Raw genomic sequence first — 23,668 nt, forward strand, 5'->3', positions numbered from 1 at the left:
TCATTTTCTGAATTGTTTTTTTCCAGCTAAAATCATGTGTTTGGTCGATCTTGGTTCCTACATTGTTAAGGGATAGTGCTTAGTTTTCGAAATACGTTTGACACCTCATCACTGATTTAAACGGTTAGCGTCATGACGTTTGTTCAAGCAAAAACGAAACGGAACCTCCAAACATCCCGTTGATTTATTCAGGTTAATTTGTCAATACTGGGGATAGATTGTGATTTACACATGTGTTCATGTCGAAAACCCCAGCTCGATTACCAGCATCATTCTTATTCTAAACCAATTACATGTGCTACCTGTTGTGATATTCCTGGAATATTGCTCAAAGCAGCGTTAAAGCACACCACTCACTCACTCTTGTAGAATGGTGGAACCATCACCACACCATTTCACCATACCTTCGCCAAAACACACTGATGTTAGATACTGTTGTGGTGCCACAGGAATAACAATACCAGCCTTTGGGTGAGGAAAGACAAATATCACGGGTAATTATCGCTCGTCAGTAGCCTCAGGTGCTCGGATAGAGAGAACTGGAACACAACACGACCAGCCTTCGTATGCAGTGTTTGTGGTACGTCATTCACAGGGGGATTCCATACCAAACGCTTAAAGAGTCGTGTGACATGATGTTTATTTTTGCGTTCTTGTAGCATGTTTAGATATGTGCAAGATGTGTAGTTTTGATGTGGCTTTTCAGCCCTAAGATCTCAAAGCTGTTTACCCTATAGCTATGATTTACCTAACTCATGAGGCATTTCTAAACACTTGTTGTAGCGTTTCCTGTGGTCCACGACTGTTTAGAAAGAGTCCTTTGTGTAGGGTGATTTCATTTGTTACTTTGATGTTTGTTTGTTTGTTCATTTGACAGATATTCCAGTTTGAGTAACTGTGAACCATTGGTCTTTCTCAGACAATCTAACATATTTTATGTTCATAATGCCACTCGCAGAAAGTCGTCTTGAGACCGTACTTTAAGATTAAGAAATAATTCTTGCTCTGTAAATATATTTGAACAGGGATAGATGTTCCTAACACAAATCACTATATGAATGTGGTGTTCTTGGGTCCGCAATAAACAGCGTTTACCGTAAGGGAAGTACCATTGTAGTATTCACTGAATGCTGAGCTTCACATCAACATTATAACATGACATTGTCATTACAGGATCAAGTTGGCAACAGGTGTGTTCTGTGTATTCATGGATTATCATGCTAGCAAGTGAGTGAAAATGTATTTTATAATAATATATATATTGTATAAAAACATTCCAGCAATATCACTTCAAGAGACACCAGAATAGACACTATGTCCATGTGCGGAATCGAACCCAGTTCTTGGGTGTGGGACTTTAACCACTCGGCTATCACACCGACCTTTACTATCAGCGTCTGCCACTGACAGCTTAGAACCTGTTGTGATCAAGACAAACATTAGTGCCATCGTTATCATTTTCTGGTAATTTATTTTACTGTCAGACAATACAGACATATCCAACTTTTGCAACAAGCTTTTTATACCTTGCCATAATGTGCGAGAAAACCATTTTAATTCCACGGGAATGGAGTAAACGTGTACATCAAATACACTCCAGAACTAATCTCAGCATGCGCCGAGTAGCGTGGCTAATAATACTGGTGAAAGCGGGCTTTTACACAGAAAATGAATTTTGAATAATTGTTGTGACTAGATTAGAATGACAGACTGTCAGTGATTGATTACTTTACTCTAACTTTACAGTTTAGAAGAACTTATTTGTGAGCATGTTACAAAGTTAGCTATTTAATGAGTGCGTTTTGAAAACGCGGATGTCCGATGTCAGATTTGATCATGACACAATGCAAAGGAAACTGTTCATTAAAAGGTCCACATAAGTGCGGTGGCTGTTCACTCATAATCAGGGCGTATTTACAAAGTACATGCATATTTATCTAATTAAAATTTACTGTTATAGTCTACGGACAATATCCTTTGCACCAACTGACCTCAGCGGATACTATAGACGTTACGCTAAAGTCCACAGATACTGCATCATTTAATTGCTGATATGTCCATGACAAAAGAATTATCATGAACTGATCATGAAAAGAAGAATTTTGGAAAATCCATAATAAATTATCTATTAATCATACACGGACGTTATACATGAAAACGTGGCCTAATAATGACTTCGTTCGGACCTGGGACTTAGGGCTGTTTATATTTTAATCCTGATAAGGCAGGTGCGTTTTTTTATTAAATGACCCGAAATATGTGCAGTTATAAATTGTCTGAGATGGTTCCACATTACACAGCGCACCCTGGATCGTAAAACATACAAATCGAGGGCATGATATCTGTTTTAACATTCCATCTAGAACATTTTCTTTAAATAATCGAATTTGAGCCTGGCAATCCATGTGTAACAATACACATCATTGTGTGCGATGGTTTCCAGTCAACCGGACTTCACCCTATTCCACTCTCATTGATTAAGGGGCGGTGGGGTAGCCCAGTTGATAAGGTTGACGAAGACCCGGCCTCGATTCCGCACGTGGGTTGACTGAATGAAGACCATTTCTGTGATACTGCTAGAATAATGCTTAAAACAGTACTCACTCGTTAATTAGTGGCTATTAAGACATGCATGGTTCGACGGTAGCTGATGTTCCCAGACGTAACTCACAGTACCGTTGGACGTAAGTATTTGCGCGTGCGACGTTAGGCCATAACTACGGTCATGGAAACTGCGTGATTGGCGGTACTGATGATAAAGTAAGGATTACTTACTCTTTTCGAAGACACCTGTCTTTCCGTGATCCATATATTATACATGAATGACAGTCATTACTAACGCCCAGTTGGACCTGTTTCGACAAAAGAAAATCAAGACGTTGAGTTGACGTTACATTAAGGAGATACTCACATATGTAATCGTATAGATCGACCTATTTAACAAACTTCTGTTTCGTAAACACTAGTTTTCTCAAGAGTGTTGATTAACTATTAATTGACTCTGTTATTGATGAATGGTGTTTTTGTCTTTGTTCTTTTGTGTATCGAGTCCGTATTTCAGTTAGAGAAGCTTTCGTGCAGTTGTGCCCCGAGGGAGAGGTTATTGACTGTGTCAACCAATCCGGGCAAAGCAAGACATAAACAACCATGTTTTAGATAGCAGTTACTCTTGTTAGGTTATTAACAATGCCATTTTACGACATTTCAAAAACCAACAATACTGTGTTATTTACTTATTTAACGGATTGTTTGATAAATATAATGCGTTGCAAAATGGCGTTAAGGAGACAGCTTAAAGCATACTGACTTTTAAATATACAGCGTTGGTACTTGTAGAGTGTTCCAATGAATTTGAGGTGCAGTGGAGTAGTCCAGTAGTTAAAGCGTTTGCTCTTCGCGCTGAAGACCCGGGTTCGATTCCCCACATAGATACAAAGTGTGAAGCCCATTTCTGGTGTCCCCCGACGTGATACTGCTGGAATATTGCTAAAAGCGGCATAAAACCCTACTCACCAACTCCAGTTACTAACTCTGAAACCGTACCAACAGCATGAACGTCCAAATGTTAAAGTTCGATCTACGGGTAATGCAGTCTGGATGGCATCACAGCGAAGGGACAAAGGTTGTGTCCAGTGTTTTACGGAATCCTACAAGGGACAAGCAAAAAGTGGTCAAAAGTGCGACAATCCGACAACACGAACATGCCATTACTGGAATTTCATAGGTTTGAATGTTTCGTCGATATGAATTACTGAATCACTGTGTAACTTTATTTGGACATATGACAAGCTTTAAAGCAGAGCAGTCTTAAGCTGTCAAACTGACACCACTACAGTTCTAAGGAAACCTTACAATGTTGCATCCTGCACAATCCACAGTATTGTGACTCAGTGTCACTCATTGTGACGTAAACGATATGATGTCATAGATGTGAAACGCCAGATGCCGTGTTGTGTTCTATTCCAAACTGGAACTACATTCTTCATCAAAATGATTGCCACTCAATCCGTTTTGTAGCCTATAAATGTTATATAATGACTTTCCGGCTTTGAGCACATCCTATAATTCTCTTACGATGGGACTCGGCCATCCAATCTTTCCTTTCAATCAGAGATGGATATTGATATTTGATACCTCAAACTAGCCATTTGAAATCGAGTATTTTGCAAATTCGTGTAGACTTATTGATTTGCCGAAATGACTCGCACCTTTATTTGTTGATGAAGTGATTTAAAATGCATTTTCTGAATTCAATGGGTCTGCAACCAGTATATATTTACTGAAACTGATTTCGATATTGAGGGGAATTGTTTTCGCGATATCCTGTGGTCTCGTATTCTGTTGACATCGATGAACCTAATTGTATATGGATAATGAAATTAGAGCATTTGTGAATTCTACTAGTAATGTTTTATGGATAGGTAAAATGTGGATTAGCTGTGTTGTATGTGTATTGGTGGTGCGTATGGAAATATTTATGGGTTTCAATATGGTGTATATATGGATTGTGTAGAAATATGCACATATTATGTTGTAGTATGTACGTGTATACGTAGATTTAGGTTATGAATTGTTTTATAGTGTGTATATATCTCTCTCTCTCTTGTGGTGTTATGATGTAGGTGTGTGTGTGCTTGTGTGTGTGAGAGAGAGTGAGTGAGTGAGTGAGCGAGCGAGCGAGTTTGATTTTTCGCTGCACTCAGTACTATTTAAGCTATATGGCGGCTTGTCTGTAAATAATTAAGTTTGGACCACACAATCCAGACAATCAACAGCATGATCATCGATCCAGGCAAATGGGATACGATTGTAGGTGTATGTCAGTGACATCAATAATGTTACCACCAACTTCAAGCCACAGATCCGCCTGATAGTGTCATATATATTACCGTTATATCGTAATTAACTGTATTCACTATTAGTAACATCGTTCTTGTGTTACGGTTGTATTGTGCAATAGCAAAGTAAACGTGTTAACAATCACATTTGTATGAACACATTTTTCTATCATGTCACAGTTCTTAAACCAAGCAACCCGGATGAACGTGATAACTTCAACACCAAACACGTTCCCCTCCACAGTTGTCTGCAAAGCATTTCTCCCTCATTGCGGGAGTCTCGCGACGTTTTAAACGTCAAACGGTGTACACCAAAACAGTGTTCTGCTGATTAACATTCAGCTACATTTTAGAACAGTAGCTCGTGTACGTGCAGTCTGTAACCCGTATACATAACTGTAGCGACTGGCATAGTTTACTGCCGAGAAATGCCGAGACGACCATAGCCAAATAATTAGGACCATCATTCCCACACTGTTACATGCTGACACGACCCGGAGCTCATATGACCTTGCTGTGCAAATACTGAAGGTCATGGATAGGGTTCAGCGTTGCAGTCAGTGAGCACTTAAACCGACTCCTATGGGAAACCCCTCTATTCACAATCGGGGCAGTATTATCAGCCTCGAATCGATTTCAACGCGACAGTAATCATCAACAAACGCTGACTACGATGAAAGGAATATGTTACAGGTATTCACAATGACTAGGATCTTCATACAGAAGCTATGCTGGAGAGCTGTGCACAGCGTGATTTGGTAGCCTTGATTCATGTGATTTGACGGTAAGAGTTTCATATCTTGTCTATGACAGTGTAAGGTGAACACTGAAATCTGGGTGAGATGGTTCACTTTGTTCACGGAGTTCACCGCCTGGATAATCGATGAGTTGATGGCATAATTACAGTTATGAGATTCTTTTTCTTAGGATAACCAGTCGATGATAGCTGATTGAAAAGAAATCGTTGATGCAAAACGAATGAGAGCACCGGTACACGGAAGAAAATCTTGCTTACTGAACTACATCTTGAGTCGGTTTATGGCTTACGGTATGTTGTTATGTGATGGGGTGATTATATCTGACTGTCATTTTGATAGTGAATATTATATCCGGATATGCTCTGACCTTTATGGTCTACCGCATATGATCCCCGAAACAACCTTTGCGGGGATTTCATGAGAGTGTGCGCGTGGACTAGCTGATACAACTATTGATTTGTGTCTTTGAAAATACATGTCGCGTGAATGTACAAACCCATGCTTTTGTATCTATAAAATACATATGGTGGTGGTTTGTGACAGATCTTAAGGGCCACATATCTTTATGATAACACGATTAAACAAACGGATTATTATATAGCAGGATAAAATGTTGCATATGTTTTGACTGAAACGTAAGGCCTATTCCCAAAGACTGTAAAATCTCAAAGTTTCTCAAAGAAACACTTCTGTGTCGTCCCGGAGGTTTGTGCCAAGGTTTACACTGTACACCCGTATTCGGTGATAAAATTCCATTCTCTCTACATGTTTCAGACCTTTACGACTTCAAGTCTCATTTATTCGAGTATGTCCCGTAGACAAAGAGGTACATATTACGGTGTTTGTACTTTTCTACTTAACGCTGGAGCGTCATACCTCACACCATATTTGTAATGAAACTACACGCGCGCACACACACTCACAGAGAGAGACGAGAGAGAGAGAGAGAGAAAGAGAGGGTGAATACAGGAAAGCATTTGTTTAAATTAACAAAAGATCTTAAAACTTTAAAAACGATGCATATGTTCATAAGATTTAGAGCATTTTAGGTTATGCTATAGTTGACATTGTTCAATAGATGACAGCGGAACCAAATAATGGATGAAAACGTCTCTACCTTTACAGTACGTAGTTGCGTAGTTGTTCACCACGGTTGAGTAACTGTTCCCGGTGTTTTCCCTATTGACATACCTTATTTTTCTATTGACATACCTGTACAAATATGCTATATATAATCGACTACAATCGTCTTAATTGAAGGTTTGCGATCCTGAAACTTTACAGGAATGCGGCAGTGTTCTTACTGAAGAGTGAAACAATCTTGCCTTTGTCAGCAGATCGTCTCTCTCACGAAGACCTATCCTTCATGATACTTTGATTTACAAGGATGCGTCACGGCTGTGACTTAAGAGTAGATCGTCTCTTACGAATGATATGCCCGTGTCGGTCCGGGTTAGAATTGAACACTAACACATGCTTGTCATAAGGAGCGAGTAACGGGTACGGGTGGTCAGACTCGTTCGCTTGGGTGACACATGTCATATCGGTTCCCAATTGCACAGATGCATGTTCATGCTGTTGATCACTGGGTTGTCTGGTACCGACATTATTTCCAGACCGCCGCCTTGTAGCTGGAACATTACTGAGTGTGGCGTAAAATTGAACCCACTCACTCTGCAATGAAGGCCTCACAGCAAGCTTGTTACTGAAGAGTGGCCTTTATAATTATCAAGACCAACACTGGATGCATTTCACGACAGTGCGAAATTGTCATCGCATCACGTGGATCACATGCGCGCATCATGCAGTTGCCAGTGGATTTGCTTTTGTTCTTTTCTTCAAAACTGCCCATAAAGCATTATAACATCGTGTTTGGCTTGTTCATGATATGCACATAATGTGACGTATGACATTTTGAAATAGTGACCCTAAACAAACTGTGTTTAGTATGTTTGCAAAACACGGCGTATTACATGAAGAATAAATCACAGTACATGGCATGTGAGACATCAGATATTACCCGTACAACACTGTGATATTTTCATGCCATTTATATCCAACATGTTTATGTTTCAGCGTACCGTGTTCTCTTTGAAATTGAAATAGCCTATCGATTAACACGATAGACACTCACTATAATATACGCCGATTCTACAGAACCTGTATTCATGTACATCGGTTGATTTTAGTAGAATCAGACACAAAAGCGTTTCCTTAGTCACAAGAAATATCGCGGCGTCAAAGAGACGTTCCAGGAATTCAAGTAAGTCGTCTGATACTGCGAAGGTCATCACGGTCAGTTAGACTGAATATAGAAATATCCGGTTTCTACTTTGTTATGGGTTATTTCGCGGAACTGAAGCATAAACTCTTTTTCTTCACCTCAGCCTGGCTGTCGCAGCATGTCCGGACACATACCTCTCCTGCTAGTGTAACTGGTACAGATATTGCTGTACATGGCTTAAGGAGATTAGTTGTCGTTGTTCCGTCTTAGTGTCTGTTGTATGAGGTATAACTTTGCTGACTTGGAACACGATAAGATACTGGCTTTGTGTGTTACTGCGAATGAATATACGTGAAATTTCATTTGTAACAACCTATAAATGTTATATTATTATTATATGAAATGGTATCGCATGCTGTATAGTGAAAAACTATTACACTGGTGATACCATCACGGGTAGAACCTACTTATCACCGATGCAAAAACCATATTGAGCGTTGTTTTAACGGGTCTGTTTTGGGAGCATCCACACTGTTCTTTTCCTTTTGTTTGTTCTTGTTTTGTTCGTTGTTCTTCTTAAACGTCGAGCTTACCACTATCCGAGGTATATGACGACGGTCTGGAATAATAAACAAGTGAGCAACAAAATGAGCATGGATCTACGTATTTGGGATACGATGACGTCAGCCAAGTTAAGCAGCCTGACGCCCCGATCCCGTTAGGAGACCCTTGCAACAAGCATTGATAACTGCAGAACAGTCCTAACCCGGATTTTAAAGAATGGGTTATACTTACTATCTTTGTTGTTTAGTGTCTAAAAGTTGAGACTGTTCCACCCACTCACACACCCAACATTTACTGATCAGAATTGGAATTTATCTGTTCATAACTGCTTCATCAAGTCAATTCTTTGGGAATCAACTAAATTGATTATTACTTTGATACCAGATGCAGCATTGCTGTAATATTACCTCAAGGATTGTGATTAAAAGTGTAATTATTCATGACAGGGAGCCTTCAAGCAGGGTTGAGTCCGATTTCTTTCCATCCCGTGCACTTGATGTTTAAAAGTGATCGCTCGTGGTTACCTTTCATAACGCTGTCCTTATTCCTTGTCTCAGAATCACCGACAGTGACCTTTAAATAGCCTTTACTGATATGTCTCGTTCATAAAGACTTGAATTCTATTTTAAACGATATTTTTCGATTTTTAAACATTCAACAGTATCCTCTTACATGATGTGCTATTGAACCTCCTTCTAGCATGTTATCAAGATGCCTCCCACAGTGAAACGATTAACTAACTACTCGAGTAGACAGTTTGACTAAAACTTGTATTTCAGAAGTTTTAAGTCACATCGTAAACGCCCCTAGGCTGCTTCTTCAAGACGTTATGTTTATGTTTCATCAAACACAACCATTTTAACCGAAAACATTTTAGAAATGTTTACTGTCAAATCAAAGAATCAATTATATTCACCTTTTAGTGAGGAATTTGGACTACAGAGAAACTTAAATCTCATCGAATTCATGTAGTGACTGGTTGAAGGGTGAATAGTGATTTTATATTTACATGACAAACTGCTCACAATGTCGAAACGAAAATTTTTGCCTCGGGACATCTGTTCTAATTAATCGACTCTCTGATTTCAGGATATGAGTACAGTGTGTTAAACAACATTGATTGACGGTCACCAAGCTCAACACGCCTCGGGAAATTTCACCGAAAGGAGATCGTGGCATGCGCAGTGACGTCTGACGAGCAAGTGCAGACGACAGTTATATTCACGCCAAACAGTCCCGTGGTGGTGTGAATGAAAAACCCGCAGTGCAATCCCCAGGGATATATTTTTGTGTAGTTATATATTTTAGGTATATTCCACACCCGATAATCCGGATACTTGGATGTGTGAAGATATAACAGCTAAACTACTAAGGATAGAATCCTTAATGTATGTGTGTGTGTGTGTGTAACCTTATCGTCGGCAAGAAAGTGAAAACATTTCCTGGCTGAGGGTTAGGAGATATACACTTGACAGCGGAGGTCATAAAATGTTTGTGAACAGTCAAGCTGTGTGATAAATGTGCGCTTTCTAATGTTGGTCTCGGGTGATGTCATGGCGACGACTTCGGAACAGTATACCATGTCGGAGATGCAACTTTTTCTCATCAATGACACTGAAGGGATAGGAGCAAACATCAGTGTCGGAGGTTACGTAGTTGACGCCGCCAAACGGAACCACACCGTAATGGTTGCCAGCGTCATGTTTGGCACCGGGGTCTTCGGCAATCTCCTGGCTCTCTTCGTCCTTGCAACGTCTGCCATTGAGCAAAGAAGGACCCTGTTTTACAAACTAGTGGCGGGATTAGCTGTCACGGATCTGTTCGGGACGTGTGCTCTGTCACCTGTGGTGATATCTGTGTATGTGAATAATTTCAAGTGGATAGGTGGTATGCCTGTTTGTCATTACTTCTCGTTCATGATGATATTTGCTAGTTTCACTACACTGTTAATCGTCACCTCTATGGCAGTGGAACGCTACATCTGTGTACGACATCCGTATCTATACCACACAAGGCTGACAGCGACATATGCTAAAGTCACGCTTATAGGTTCCTGGGTGTTATCAATATTGATCGCCTCGTTTCCTCTAATGGGATTTGGAAAAAATATATACCAGTATCCAAAAACATGGTGCTTCTTTGACTACTTGAGCAAAGATCCTGTAAATATTGCCTTCAATTTGTTCTACGCCCTTATAGCTTTAATCGCAATATTCGTGACCATTATTTGTAATATAGTTGTGATATACACTCTCATAAGGATCAGGAAAAAACAGGACATACTCAATGCCTCAGGTGGGAACACACGGAAGTTTAAAAGCAACAACAAGAGATACGCTGAGATTCAGATGGTGGTACTCCTCATTGGAATTACGGTTGTCTTCGCAAGCTGCTACTTCCCTCTAATGGTAAGTACCCATACTACCGATTATCTCCCTTGGATAAGTTGAGATAAACGGCAGACCCTGCTAATGTTGCATGGTACATACGTGGGTTGTAGTTGTCATGATTTGAGGAAAGCGTCTGAGTGAATCTTGGATTGGGTCCCATCGTCCCTGCCCCTTATACAACGTGTTGTCTTTGAGGGAAAAGATAATCATCCTCGGGTGTTCACAAAAATGTGCATGTACGTTTAAGAGGCAGTGATCCCGAGCGATTGTTTCTCGCCAACAGACCAATTACGATACCGAGATGCAAGACGGTCGACCCTGTTCCCACGGCCGTGACGGACACAGGACTATGTTACTGTCCATCTTGGCATAATTTATTTAATCTAAACAGTGGGACATTAGGAAGGGTGAATGCTTATCAGACGCCGTCCTTTGAAAATACTGCGTGCAGTTTAAAGCATGAACTTAAAGGTTTATGTTTCTCGCCAGCTGTCCAAGTCGTTATTGCCTTGTAGTGTTGCCTGCCTTAGGTCAGCCAGGAACCTATGCTCTCAAACATGTCCACTCCTGCTTATATCACTTTGGCCGTGAAATAAGTTTTAAAGTATGCTGATCCACACATAACGGTAAATATTTGTGTGAGTGAGTTGATCCTTTTAGCGGATCATCAACAGTCCATCAGGTGTACGCTAAGAACGTATTTTTCACACAGACAAAATAGTTGTTTGTGAAGTTAGTGCGTCAACAATAAAGCACAAGACTTTATGGACAAGAACTTCCTGTCTTGTTTACTGCATGTAGCAATGTTTTGGCTAAGTTTCTTATTCCGTTTCTAAGCTGAAAGATTTACTTTATTACATACCAAATGGTTTATGAAAGTCTAGCCTTCTGAACAACTTTTACTTCAGGTTGATGAACATTTCTCATAAACATATAACTAAGGGAGACACAAGCCCCGTTGGCAGTAAGCGTAACATCAATAACATTGAGTTTATTGGCCTCATAGACTTGATAAGAATTTAATTTCGTATGAATTAACTTTTTGATTACCCAACAAATCTGTCAGTAGGTCCTTTGGGAGTCATTTACCAAATTTGTCGATCTACTTGAGTACGCAAAAGTGCACGATAATGATAATACAATGTTTGGACATGTTGGTGTAGCGTATTGCTTGTAATGAAAAGAGCTACAGTGTGTATTACAAAACATGTGTTCTCCATTTATGTCACTGCTAGCAAAAACGGATGATGGTGAGATTATTATATTACTTCGAAATTTAAGTTAACGTTCTGTTGTGTGAGGAACAGGATGAGTGAGTGTGTGAGTGAGTGAGTGACTGCTTAACGCCTCTGTGTACAACATTTGATAGCGTGTCAGTTTGGTTAATGAAAGTACTGGTGTGTGTCTCAGAAGAATACCACTTTAATCAATTTGAAATAGGTGAGTAAGCGAGTTAGCTGCACGCCGTTTTTAGCAATATTCCAGCAATATCACGGAGGCTGACTCTAGAAATGGGCTTCATAATAATACTTATGTGAGAAATCGAACTTAGACTTCGGAGTGACGAGCGAACGCTTTAGCCACTAGGCTACCCTACCCTCTTGAAATAGGTGTTATTCTTTTAGATCTGGCAACTACTTGGGCGGTATATAGCTCCACACGTCTGTGCAGCAGCCACAGCAACATCTTTGACGTTTAGTTACGCATCTCTTTCAAAGACTTTCTCAATCTCTGTAAGTAGTTGGCGTAATATTCACCATGTTTGGTGTCTGTCTGTGCTAAAAACGAGAACTCGACAATAACTTTCCAGACGGGCCTGGTTTCTTTAAAATCCATTTTTTGACAGACCCAACGTATTTACACCCCTGTGCATTCTTGTTTGTTCCCCGGAGCATGGTGACTGATCCATGTTTAAACACTTGTCTTTAGCCTAAGGAATAACCCGTGCGTTGTGATTTCCTTTGGATAACACAACACTGTCAGGCACCAACCGGTGTTTAATGTTCAGTTGTTGTATATGCAGGCAAAGTCTGTAATCATGAAGAACATACAACCGTTTATCAATGTACATTCACAACTGACTCTGCACCGTAAAACATGTTATGACGTCGCTATTCTAAGATTTTCCCCATTTCAAAGCTAAGCAGCTACATTTCAGAGACGACGTCATTTATCATTAAGTCAGTAGACTGAAACACGACAACCTCTCATCAGTGACTCAGAAACACCTGTGTGATTATTTCACACTTAACAACAAACGAGATATGGCAGGTGTATTTTCTGAACGTTCTGATATCTGCTCGTAAATCACCAACTTCAGCTTCTTTGTGTATTTCTAGTCGTATCAGTCGTATCGTATCAAAATAAAAGACAGGAATCATAAACAAATAACGAGTAGTTTTACACTCACCCATCAGTGTACATGGAAATGCTCACGAATGGAGGTCAGTTCGTTTAGAAATGAGTAGAGTTAAGGCAACCGGTAGTAGACACCTGCTAAAGTATTGCGTGTCGTAACACAATGTTACTCAAGGAATAGTTTGTTGGTGTGCAAGGTTTGGCCCGTTTGTCTGTCAGGTTTGAATGGAGTCAGTAACCGATTCTGAGCCCGATTGCACAAAGCGATTTGCGCGTTACGACATGACATTGAGTTACGACAGGTCGTAATGTTACGCACGCTTTGTGGATGGGAACCCTGGTCCTATAGTTTCGAAGCTCTCTTAGGTCTAAGATAGTCGTAAATTAATGTATGGCACTTACGACTACCTTAGCGCTAAGAGAGCTTCGAAAATCTAGGCCCTGCTCGTAAAACAAGACTTAAATTAATAAATGGATTGAGTGGACAGACTGGGTAACTATATGGTGTAGTGTTGAGTGATGCTCATGATATCAGTCACTGGATTACCTGTTCTATTCACTAGCCGTCATCACACGGGCGCAATATTGTTAAGTGCGATGTGAGGGCAACGAAACAAATTCATGTAGTTCAAACACCCTTATGCAATCTGATAACAAAATATTTTTATTAACCATATGCACAAAGGCAGCCATATTGCACGTTGTGTTCGCGCTCCGAGCGCTCTTACGTAGTGTGGTTCAGCGTTACCAATAATTAACCAGTCATAATTATGTTATATGTCGTGCGTTTGATTTATCGTCTATTTGCGTCTATCGTTAAAAAATGATTTGATAGGAAACAAAACCGTTGCTCACAGTACAATGAAAGTCGTGTCCAACCATTCACGCCACATTCATTTAAGCACTTCTCTCCCGAGTGGAGTTCTGGTTGCTCCTAACGGCAGGTTGTTAACCACTCCGGGCGTGCTCCCAAACCTGCCATCAATCGACAGAAATACTTAAACATGTCGTAATGTAATGAATTCCCCATTGTTCGACGCCAGGGTAAAATAAACAGACTAAACATGAACATTTGTTTGCAAGAAATAGTGAGACACAACTTATAGGTTACAATGACGGTTGTGATCATCAATATTCAAGAGATGTTAAACACATCTGAAATATATCATTTGTGTAACGATATTATGATTAAACAAGACATGTTACGTACTGGCCCAGCAACAACCTGTTAAACGTGTCATATTTGTTCTTATGGATTTATTCATATGTTTCCGTGCATTTGCGACAGAATTAAATCTGATCTGTGTGTTTAAACAACAAACACAAACTGGTTTCCCTGTAGCAGTAATTGGGAAAATATTTTGTGAAGAAACAATCTGGAAAAAAGGTAACAGGTGTATTATTTTACAACACGGGAAGGTTTAATTCAATATCCACACCTGAAGAAACTCTGCCCTGGGTAGGAACAGATAGAACACTGGAAACCTATTAACGTTCACGCGCTGCTTCCTTATACATATGTCACAGTATCATGTTAGTAATGAGCGTAAAGAGAGACTTGAGTCCCATTTCAATAGGCGCGAGTCATTGTCTATGTATAAATAGTGTAACCATTAACTGAGGGACTGATAAACACTATAAACATAAATAAAGTTGCATTTCAATGACTTTAAAAATACGCATTTTGGTAAAGGTTCGGTTCAGTCAGTGAGTGAGAGAGGTTCAACTCCGCCTTAAGCAATGTTCCAGCAATATCATTGCAATGGGTTTTAGAGTCTGGGGTATGGAACCTGGTCCGTCGACATCACATGTACCCCGGGTACTTCATCGCCCTTACAAACGTTCAAGCCATTAAATCCTGAATGCTGACTAACGGGAACCAGACATATATGAACGTGTACATGTGTAGACGTGTAGTCATAGCGTTTTCCTGCCATTGAGGGTCGGGATTAGTCTAAATGGGGATTTATCTTTCGCATGTAATGCCAAATGTACCTTCATATGTACACCTGACTCGTTGTAACAGGAATCACGGTAGAACACTAATTGTCCATTGCAAATCAAAACCATCACAACGTTTAATAAACACAATTAAAGTGCATCTGATGAATCGTCAATGTTAAAATTTATATTTGAGAAAACATAACTATGAGGTAACCTGAAAGGGTGTTTGCGTCTCTTGTATGACTAGAATATTCAAGTGTTTGAAGAGAAGTGGGAGTGTAGGTAACTGGGTTTGAGGTAAGGTAAAATTGGTTTAACGTTTATATCGTAAAGGTGAAATTGAGTTTAGTGCAGCGTATGTATAATGAGGTGAGGTGAGGTGAGGTGAGGTGAGGTGAAATAGTGTTTCAGCATGCAGCATGTACATATTGATTAAGTGAATGCGAGTTATTTAATTCTAAGATGCTTGGGTGACGATAATGTGCACTTTTTCTCATTACGTCACAATGTAACCGACGTCAGCTGAAGGTACTGATCTAAGCGTTCGTTGGTAGTAGAAATGAGACGGTCATATTGCCTTGTATGCTTTAAGAGAATCACAGATGTAATTAAAGTGATCTAGAGAAGATATTTAACCCGAACATAAACTGTCACCAAACTGTTCATCATTTGTTTTTCTAATAACGTTTGTCTTAACGTAGGGGTCTGACACGTCAAGAGAACAGCGCGTCAGTTTGTCCTGTGCGAGGATTCTTAATTAAGGTCACAGACACCGTCGTTTGTTTTCTGCCATAGATTAATCGAAATAAGGCTTAGAAATTGTTAAATATGGCATCTTAGAAAAGAAATACAGTCCGTTCTACCACCATGTATAGTGTAATAAAGCACACCTTCACCCTGAACTATTATATCGTTAAAGCACCGCAAGCGTCCTCGTGCTTTAAGGATATAGTAGTTCAGGGTGAAAGTGTGCTTTATTACACTATACATGGTGGTAGAACGAACAGTTTACTGTATTTCTTAATTTTCCATTTTATAAAACTGCATACATGGCTGAACGATGAGAGAGGATGAAGGTTTGAAATGGAATTTAATGTTACATGATAATTATCAGGTGAGGTGAGGTGAGGTCAAATGGCGTTTCGCGCGAGTGTACGTATACGTTGTTTAATGTGGCAGTTATAAAACTACACACTTGTGGGGACTGGGTAGGGGGTTGTAATGCGGTTTGATCTTGAATGATTATAATTAGCTCAGGTGAGATTGGGGGAAATAGCTTATTACGTCACATCCATATTACCATGTGGTGTGATGATGAGGTGAAAGCGTTTACAGTTAATCAGACGTCATGGTAATACATACCACTGTTTGACACCCTCGCCATTCTGACATACTTGGTACAACAAACTGACGAGTCTGCCATTCCTTGTGGTGCCATTTACGAAACGCCAATTTCCATGCCTAATGAAATGTTGCTGCGAATAACAAAAACAATTGTGCACATATGTTCCAGCATGTATATCATTCAAGAATATTTGAATCACAATCAGTTGCATAGTTTCTGTTCAAAATTTCATGCAACTGGACACTTTAAGATAAATGGCTTACTTACCTTGTGGGAGTAACTATTGCTGCTGTGAACTGACAATCAAACATGTCAAGCAACTGGTGTAAAACATACAGAAAGAGAGCAGAAATATAACAAACCAGTGATTTACTCAACTTCAGTTGAAAATCATAGATCGATGCAGGATAAATATAGTGTCCATCTTGTCGACGACTGTGCATCCGTCCCCAAACATATTGTGTATCCATACGCCAGTGCCGGTGTCCGAAGTGTTCTAGTGAATGTTATGCACTTTACGTAGAAATGACTACATGCAGTTATTGGCAAGTTTCTATAAATAGTCTTCGGTGTACGATAAAACACAGACATGGCTGAATAGTGTTTTAGTTTAATGGTCTGAACGTTAACTCACGATACTTTCTATAAGGCTGCATAAAAAATGTTTCTCAGGCACATTTTGTTTCAAAAGTGATGAGGGAGGAACACATATTTGGGGAGTTCAGCACTTGTTAATGAGTTGTAGATTCAGTCAGAATTCAGTTGTTACAGACACTCATTCTTATAGTGAACAAATAGATGATCGGAACGCGGCCAATTCAAAATTTGTTTTTAAATGGCAATAAAAATGTTACGTGCACAAATGTAACTGACGCGCGGATGCCCGAGAAACATTTCAATTTTCTTATTTAGTCTCTCTCTCTCTATATATATATATATGTGTGTGTGTGTGTGTGTGTGTGTGTGTGTGTGTGTGTGTGTGTGTGTGTGTGTGTGTGTGTGTGTGTGTGTGTGTGTGTGTGTGTGTATTGGTAAGTTTATATAGAGATCATTCAAGAGTGCCGACATTTAGATTAATTTTATGTCCAGGTTCAGTTCTGTTTTGACAGAAAGAGACCTCTGGGTCACGTGTATCTCCGCCAACGGTTTAATCCAAGATGATTCGCTCTTCAGTAAGCTACGCTTGTCGTAAGAGGCGACTAACGGCATCGGCTGGTCAGGCTCTGTGACTTGGTTGACTCCTGTTATCGGTTACAAATTGCGCAGATCAATGCTCATGCTGTTGATCAGTGGATTGTCTGGTCCAGACGCGATTATTTATAGACCGCCGCCATATAGCTAGAATATGGCTGAGTGTGGCGTAAAACTAAACTCACTCACTCACTACTCTCAACAACTGTCACTCTGATTGATGTCTTCGGTGTATGAAACCCACGGGAGCACTTTATTTTTCCGCCGCATTTGGCCCCGAATCTGGGGAAATCTAGACCTGTGTCATTTAGGTTTTTGTATTGCAGGAAGGGCTATCCAGTAGGGAAAATAATCTAGTTCAGGGACTGTCAGGCAGACTAGATCAACCCCGACCGAATGAGAGAAGCAGGATTCCACTGTAGAATGTGGAATCTGTTTGAAAGCTTGTAAGGCTTGGCTGAATTTGGCTTTGCACCTCCATACTGTGCAATTAGTGAATGTCACAGTTTTACCCATATACACATCAAATTATGACAAAGTGACAAATATTATGAAAATTACAAAAGGTATTGAATGTGGGTAACTGTTACATAAAAAGATAACAAAATCGGTCTAATCTCATCTCGTAAATATGACAAGAAAGATAAAACGGGTATGATCTAATCTCAATTCACTTTATGTCTGACTAATGGGGTACAAGTTGGATTAGTCAGGCTTTCCAAATTTGTTCTCTCAACCATGTAATAAGGGTTTTTCAAGTGTCTAACTAATGGGTTGTCTGACTAATGGGATGCCACCCCACTATACAAACATAATTTGTCCGCCTAATGACTTTTTAGAAAAAATATCATACTAAGTTGAATAATTTGCAATGCTAGGTTAGACATCCTTCAAAGTCCAAACACATTTCAGGTCCATTTACTAAACCATTTATTTACCTTAAAACTGAAGGTACACCTGGGAAAGTACGTAAGGGTTGATTGCAGGCTGTGAAAAAACGTTGATACACTTCCCTAGCCGGGGAGGTTTTCCAGCCTTGAATGCAACTCGAACATGTAAGCTGTATATGTAAATCAGGATATGGGAGCACTCTCGATAGTGACATGTCGACGCTATGACCCACAAGCTAGCCTACTTACATGGTTCGTGTTTACACAGTCCGCTTCTTGTTAAATCATTCCGCGGTAACCGGCGTTCAAGGAGAACAGGATTTAAGTAGAATCACGTCCGGGTAGGCTGCATAATTTACTCTTAAAAAAAGTAGGGGAACCTGGACTTTGAGGTCTGGTAGAAAGAAAACCCATTGAAGAACGTTAAAATGACATTCATCATGTGTATGTAGCATCATTTCACGTTATCACCACACGCAAACACAATGCATGGGAAGCACGTGCACAACGTGGGAGCCTCCTACACGTGCATATGGTGTCATCATGAATCTTGACGTGTTACAAGTAGGTCGATAAATCACCCTAGACCATTTTTTCCGATAATTTTGTTGTGTCTGTGTATGGTCAATGCTTTCAGGGTCAAATCAAACACTGATTGAAAATAGTAAACCTGATTTTTTTTATGCCATACTCCAGTCACCTAACAAGGGGGATAACTGAACGAACAGCTTTGCTTTGAATGAAATCCATGTGGTGATGCATTCTCAAAACACCCATTAGTATTGCATCAACTTTCATTCAATTCCATACCAGTTTCGACAATCGTATATTGAAAGTACAGTTCCCCTACTTCACTTTACTTACAAAAAAAGTATGATTGTTTAACCCCGGGTCATTTCTGAATTGTTGGTTTTTTGTATAAATTAAATCATTTGTTATTTAACACCGCGGAGATTTACCCGATATTTTTTATCTGAAACTTGGTGCACCGAGGTTCCACCACTAATCTGGTCTCAAGAAATTGTCCGAGCTATAAAACTGGCAGTTTGGCTAATGCACCAACCGAATATGGTAGATCTTAGCAGGCAGCCAGAAGCGTTATTTACAGTTACCCTGAAGTATGCTGCAAGCATCGATGACTAAATAAGTGTCTTTATTGAGACAGTTTACCACGTGTACGAGTCTCATGCTCCCGACATACACCAAACCCTTGTGTCATGTTTTAAAATGCTTCTGCAACAAGGGAATCACGGCCTCCAATGGAAAAGTTGTCTTCCAGAGTGTGTTTCAAAAGATACAATGTATAATTTCAACCTCCATAAACAGTTAGTACGTTTTATATTGAACAAAGTTTCCTTTTTCTGTTAGTATGTGTTACAGTATCATTCATCATTTATGCAGTCAGTCAGCGGGTTTGACAAGGTTTCTTACTCAAACCAGAGAACGATAGCATGAGCATTAATAAGCTAGATCAAACACAGGAGTCCAGGGATCTTTATTATGACCTGTTTTGACCAACCTGCTGAATACTCATGAAAAACATAAATACTGACATTTGTAACGCATACATGCTTTTAATTTTTTCCTATTTTTCAGATTTATGTACTTCTGTGCCAGACAGACCTTGTTACCCTGATGAAGACAGACAAAATGGGTCTCCTGTTGATCCGCTTCGCCTCATTCAATCCTATACTGGATCCTTGGGTTTATATCTTATTTAGAAGAGAACTTGTATGGAAGATTGTAAATGCCATAAAATGCATTCTAAGGATTGACCAACAAAATATACAAAATGTAAAAACTCCGTTGAACGAAGAGGAACCAAACTGCTGTGTGTTTTGTCTACAGTGTCTATGCGAACCTCCTAATACAAAAGCAAACTATTCCGTCTCAAAGCCGTCGGCGACGTTGCAAAGGTCGCCGTCAGAGCGGAGACGTCTCAGTGAGACTTTATACGGGAACGGAACAGTTACCTCAAAACTGCTGATTAAACCTCCTTCACCGGCAGATGAAATGGTTTTAAAGTCATACAGGAACGCACAAACAAACAGTTGATTGTTATTATTGATTTCGTTGTTATTCCCCACGTTAGTTCATTAAATGTTTGCGCAAACATGACATGCAGTGGATGCAGAATGTTATTTTTAGACTATGGAACAATTCTGCAATTTGATGTTAAACGACCAATGATAAAGTGTGTAAGTTTGCAGAATATTAATCATTAATGGTTTTGTATTTGACAACATGTGGTCGGGGTTTTTTTTACCGACACAATTACATTTTCCACACAATTACATATTCAGCTCTGTCTACCGATATGTGTATGCTTGTTAAAATGCGTTCATGCCTTCCGTCGGAGAAACCCGTCAATCCCTGTTATTCCTTAAGTGTGGTTCATTACAACTGATTCATTTGTCTCATATTTGATTCAAATAAATATCCGACACTAATCAAATGCTGGTCGGCTGATTTCAAATGAAGGGCCCAGCTACACGTATCAAAGGCACTTGTGTTCAAAGACGTTCACATGTAAATGGCATTTTTATGAAATTTTATTCAATCATTCCATTTATAATACATGAACACATTTGAATATATGTCCCAAGTCTGTGATAACAAAATAGTAGTTTGATCATTTGATACATGTGTGTGTTAAAACAGCTGAATTGTAAATGTAAGGTGTAGTTCACCTTATAAGGTGTATATAAGGTGTAGTTCAAAACGAAACAAGATCACTTTCCCTCTAATCCTTTAAGAATGTTTATAATGCAAGCAAACCTAAATGAAAGTGACATAGACGTGGCGAGATGGGATAGGAATGAATGCATACTTTAATAAAAACGGATATACTTTAGGATTAGGTACAGAAAGTAATAGCAACACCTGAACTGGTAATGGTGAAGAGTGAAGAACGTATTTTTCAGAACTGGAATCTGTTGATGTATTCAAGAACTCTTAACGTATTGAATGTCTTCTGATTCAAACCACGAAGACATATAAACATCAATTTTCTTATGGAGTGCACAAAATATACTTTTGTTTTCCTGCAGTATTTTTTCCAACATATAAGTTTTGTGAATGAAAGCATAACCAAACCTATTAAGGAAACAACCATTGTGGAGCAAACACTTGTAAGCTACTGAGCTCTACACATTATCGATGAGACATGTCTCATCCTTTCAATAAGGTTTGTCAATGGGCTTTGATATGGTCGGACCAATTACAAGACATCGACAGTCACGACATACGACGACTTACAGTTAACATGCAGTAAGCTGACTTGCCCACATTGTCTTGCCAACCGTGTCCTCATTAGCTACTCAGTTATCATTGGGGAACAGCACTGGCGTAACCTCCGACAGCTTCATGTGTATGACATGTAGGGGTTTACGCGAATCTGTTGGGTCAGGAATAATGTGTACGTCTAGCAACATGTGAATTATTGCGTTATTTGTCGGTCTAGATAAGGCAATACCGCCGTCGACGACGAGTTTGCCCAGGACGATATAGAGCCCACACTTCGGTACACGTCAACATGTATCATGTTGTCTATTTGATGCTGTTGATAGGCTGCACAGTGAAAATCACACAGATAATACCTAAGGTGTTTGACTATTGACATACTCAAGGTTGTAACACGAAATAAGCCAGCAAAATAAATAAATAAATAAATAAATAAATAAATAAATAAATAAATAAATAAATAAATAAATAAATAAATTTGTTTCGAGAAGGCCATGGCTGAATCATTTGCTAAGTGTAGATCCCGAATCAAGCTGTTGTTCAAATGTGTCGACAACTTAACAAATACTTCATAAAACCTCAGATCGCAAAATAACATTTTGTGCTTATATTTGTCTAGTATTAAAGATAAAGTAAATTACTTCATGATCAATCATAATTCTTCTAACAAATATGAGGTGTAAAGATTTTTTATTATACTTTCGCCCTGTGTGTGTGAGAGAGAAAAACTAATAATTCCAGATGAAAAAAGTATGGCTGTGAAATGCACTAAACAGCTACGCTGATGATTGAGTAATTACAACTAAAACAGGTAACAATATATAGGCTTGAGTATACTGACGGTTAAATCATTGAATAAATGGTAATGAGTGCGCACATGCACTGCCATGTTGTACCTAGAACTAATATGAGCACTTGTCAACATCTTCCGGATTATATAGTCGTGGAATGTTTGAGATAGCAGTCCAGAGAAACACTTCCTAATACCTATTTTATTTTTTTTTCATCCGTATGATAATGTGTTTCAGTGGCCAAGGAACAATCAGTCTTCAGTATCTGTAGAAACGAATTCACTGGATGCCAAGGGCAAAACTGTGACAAGATAGCTGTTAGTCAGCAATGAAATGACGTCTCGAACACTTTCTGAAATGTCAGAAAGAGGGGATTTTAGGGCATCATGGTGTATATGGAGGGTATACATGTATATTGCTGGAGACAAGCAGTGTCTCTCACGGCCGTGCCATAAATGTGGTTCTATCGTCAGTATTGTGTTATTGGTGTTATATTTTTGATTATGTTGTATATTGTGAAAATAAACTCATGTGACCTTTAACTATTCCATTTGTTTTGGTTATTACCAAATAGAGCATGCGCATTTATCAGTCAATAATGACTGTGATTCATCACTCATTCTTCAGAAATTCTGTTCAAGAGCTACACAAATACATTATAAAAAACAGGTTGAGTGTGAAGATGTTTGGATTAATGTTGACAGTGTAGAAAGTGTCGACAGCGTGATATTCATATACACGTATTTGCAATTCTCAACCAACATGTTCCATCAATGTACAATGCAATCAACAATATTTTACATTAACATTAACCCAACAGTCACCCTGAAGTTGCACAAACTATATTAGTTGAACAGGGAACAATCCAAAGAAAAATGTTAGCACGCGATTCTGATTGAATAGAAACTCTATCCTATCAATGATCTCTATCGTAATCCACTTTTAATAGTCAAAGACATCAATGTCTGTGGTCATTAATTTTCCTATCGGACGTCAAGAGGACCGGATTTGAAACTGTGTTCGGAGAGCACCTTGTCATGGCCTGCAGTGTCAGCGAGGGTCTATGAGTTCATTAGGGAACATTCCCTGGAGACAGAGGACATTGCCATAAGGAACTGGTAATCAGCTGATC

The 23,668-nt window shown here is 39.3% G+C and overlaps 2 protein-coding genes across 3 annotated transcripts in view; both read left to right on the forward strand.

Annotated features, from left to right (window-relative positions):
• LOC137290399 (U6 snRNA-associated Sm-like protein LSm4) overlaps positions 1-23,668 on the forward strand; it is a 439,957-nt gene that overhangs the window by 41,621 nt on the left and 374,668 nt on the right. The gene's annotated exons all lie outside the window — the stretch shown is intronic.
• LOC137291807 (prostaglandin E2 receptor EP2 subtype-like) lies at positions 1,180-22,222 on the forward strand. 2 transcript variants are annotated; one of them, XM_067823339.1, is made up of 3 exons: positions 1,180-1,227; positions 9,474-10,792; positions 20,099-22,222. In XM_067823339.1, the coding sequence occupies exons 2-3, from the start codon at positions 9,917-9,919 to the stop codon at positions 20,555-20,557; spliced, it is 1,335 nt and encodes a 444-aa protein (XP_067679440.1). In that variant the 5' UTR covers positions 1,180-1,227; positions 9,474-9,916; the 3' UTR covers positions 20,558-22,222. The 2 variants fall into 2 exon arrangements, with proteins under 2 accessions (XP_067679440.1, XP_067679441.1); XM_067823340.1 differs by lacking the exon at positions 1,180-1,227 and adding an exon at positions 5,373-5,622.

The sequence above is a fragment of the Haliotis asinina genome, chromosome 7 (assembly GCF_037392515.1).
Source record: "Haliotis asinina isolate JCU_RB_2024 chromosome 7, JCU_Hal_asi_v2, whole genome shotgun sequence".
In the NCBI taxonomy this organism is placed as follows: Eukaryota; Metazoa; Mollusca; class Gastropoda; order Lepetellida; family Haliotidae; genus Haliotis; species Haliotis asinina.

Coding starts and splice junctions, on each gene's coding strand:
- LOC137291807 (XM_067823339.1), top strand. CDS start 9,917: ATGTTGGTCTCGGGTGATGTCATGGCGACGACTTCGGAACAGTATACC. Junction 10,793..20,098: donor GCTGCTACTTCCCTCTAATG/GTAAGTACCCAT, acceptor CCTATTTTTCAG/ATTTATGTACTTCTGTGCCA.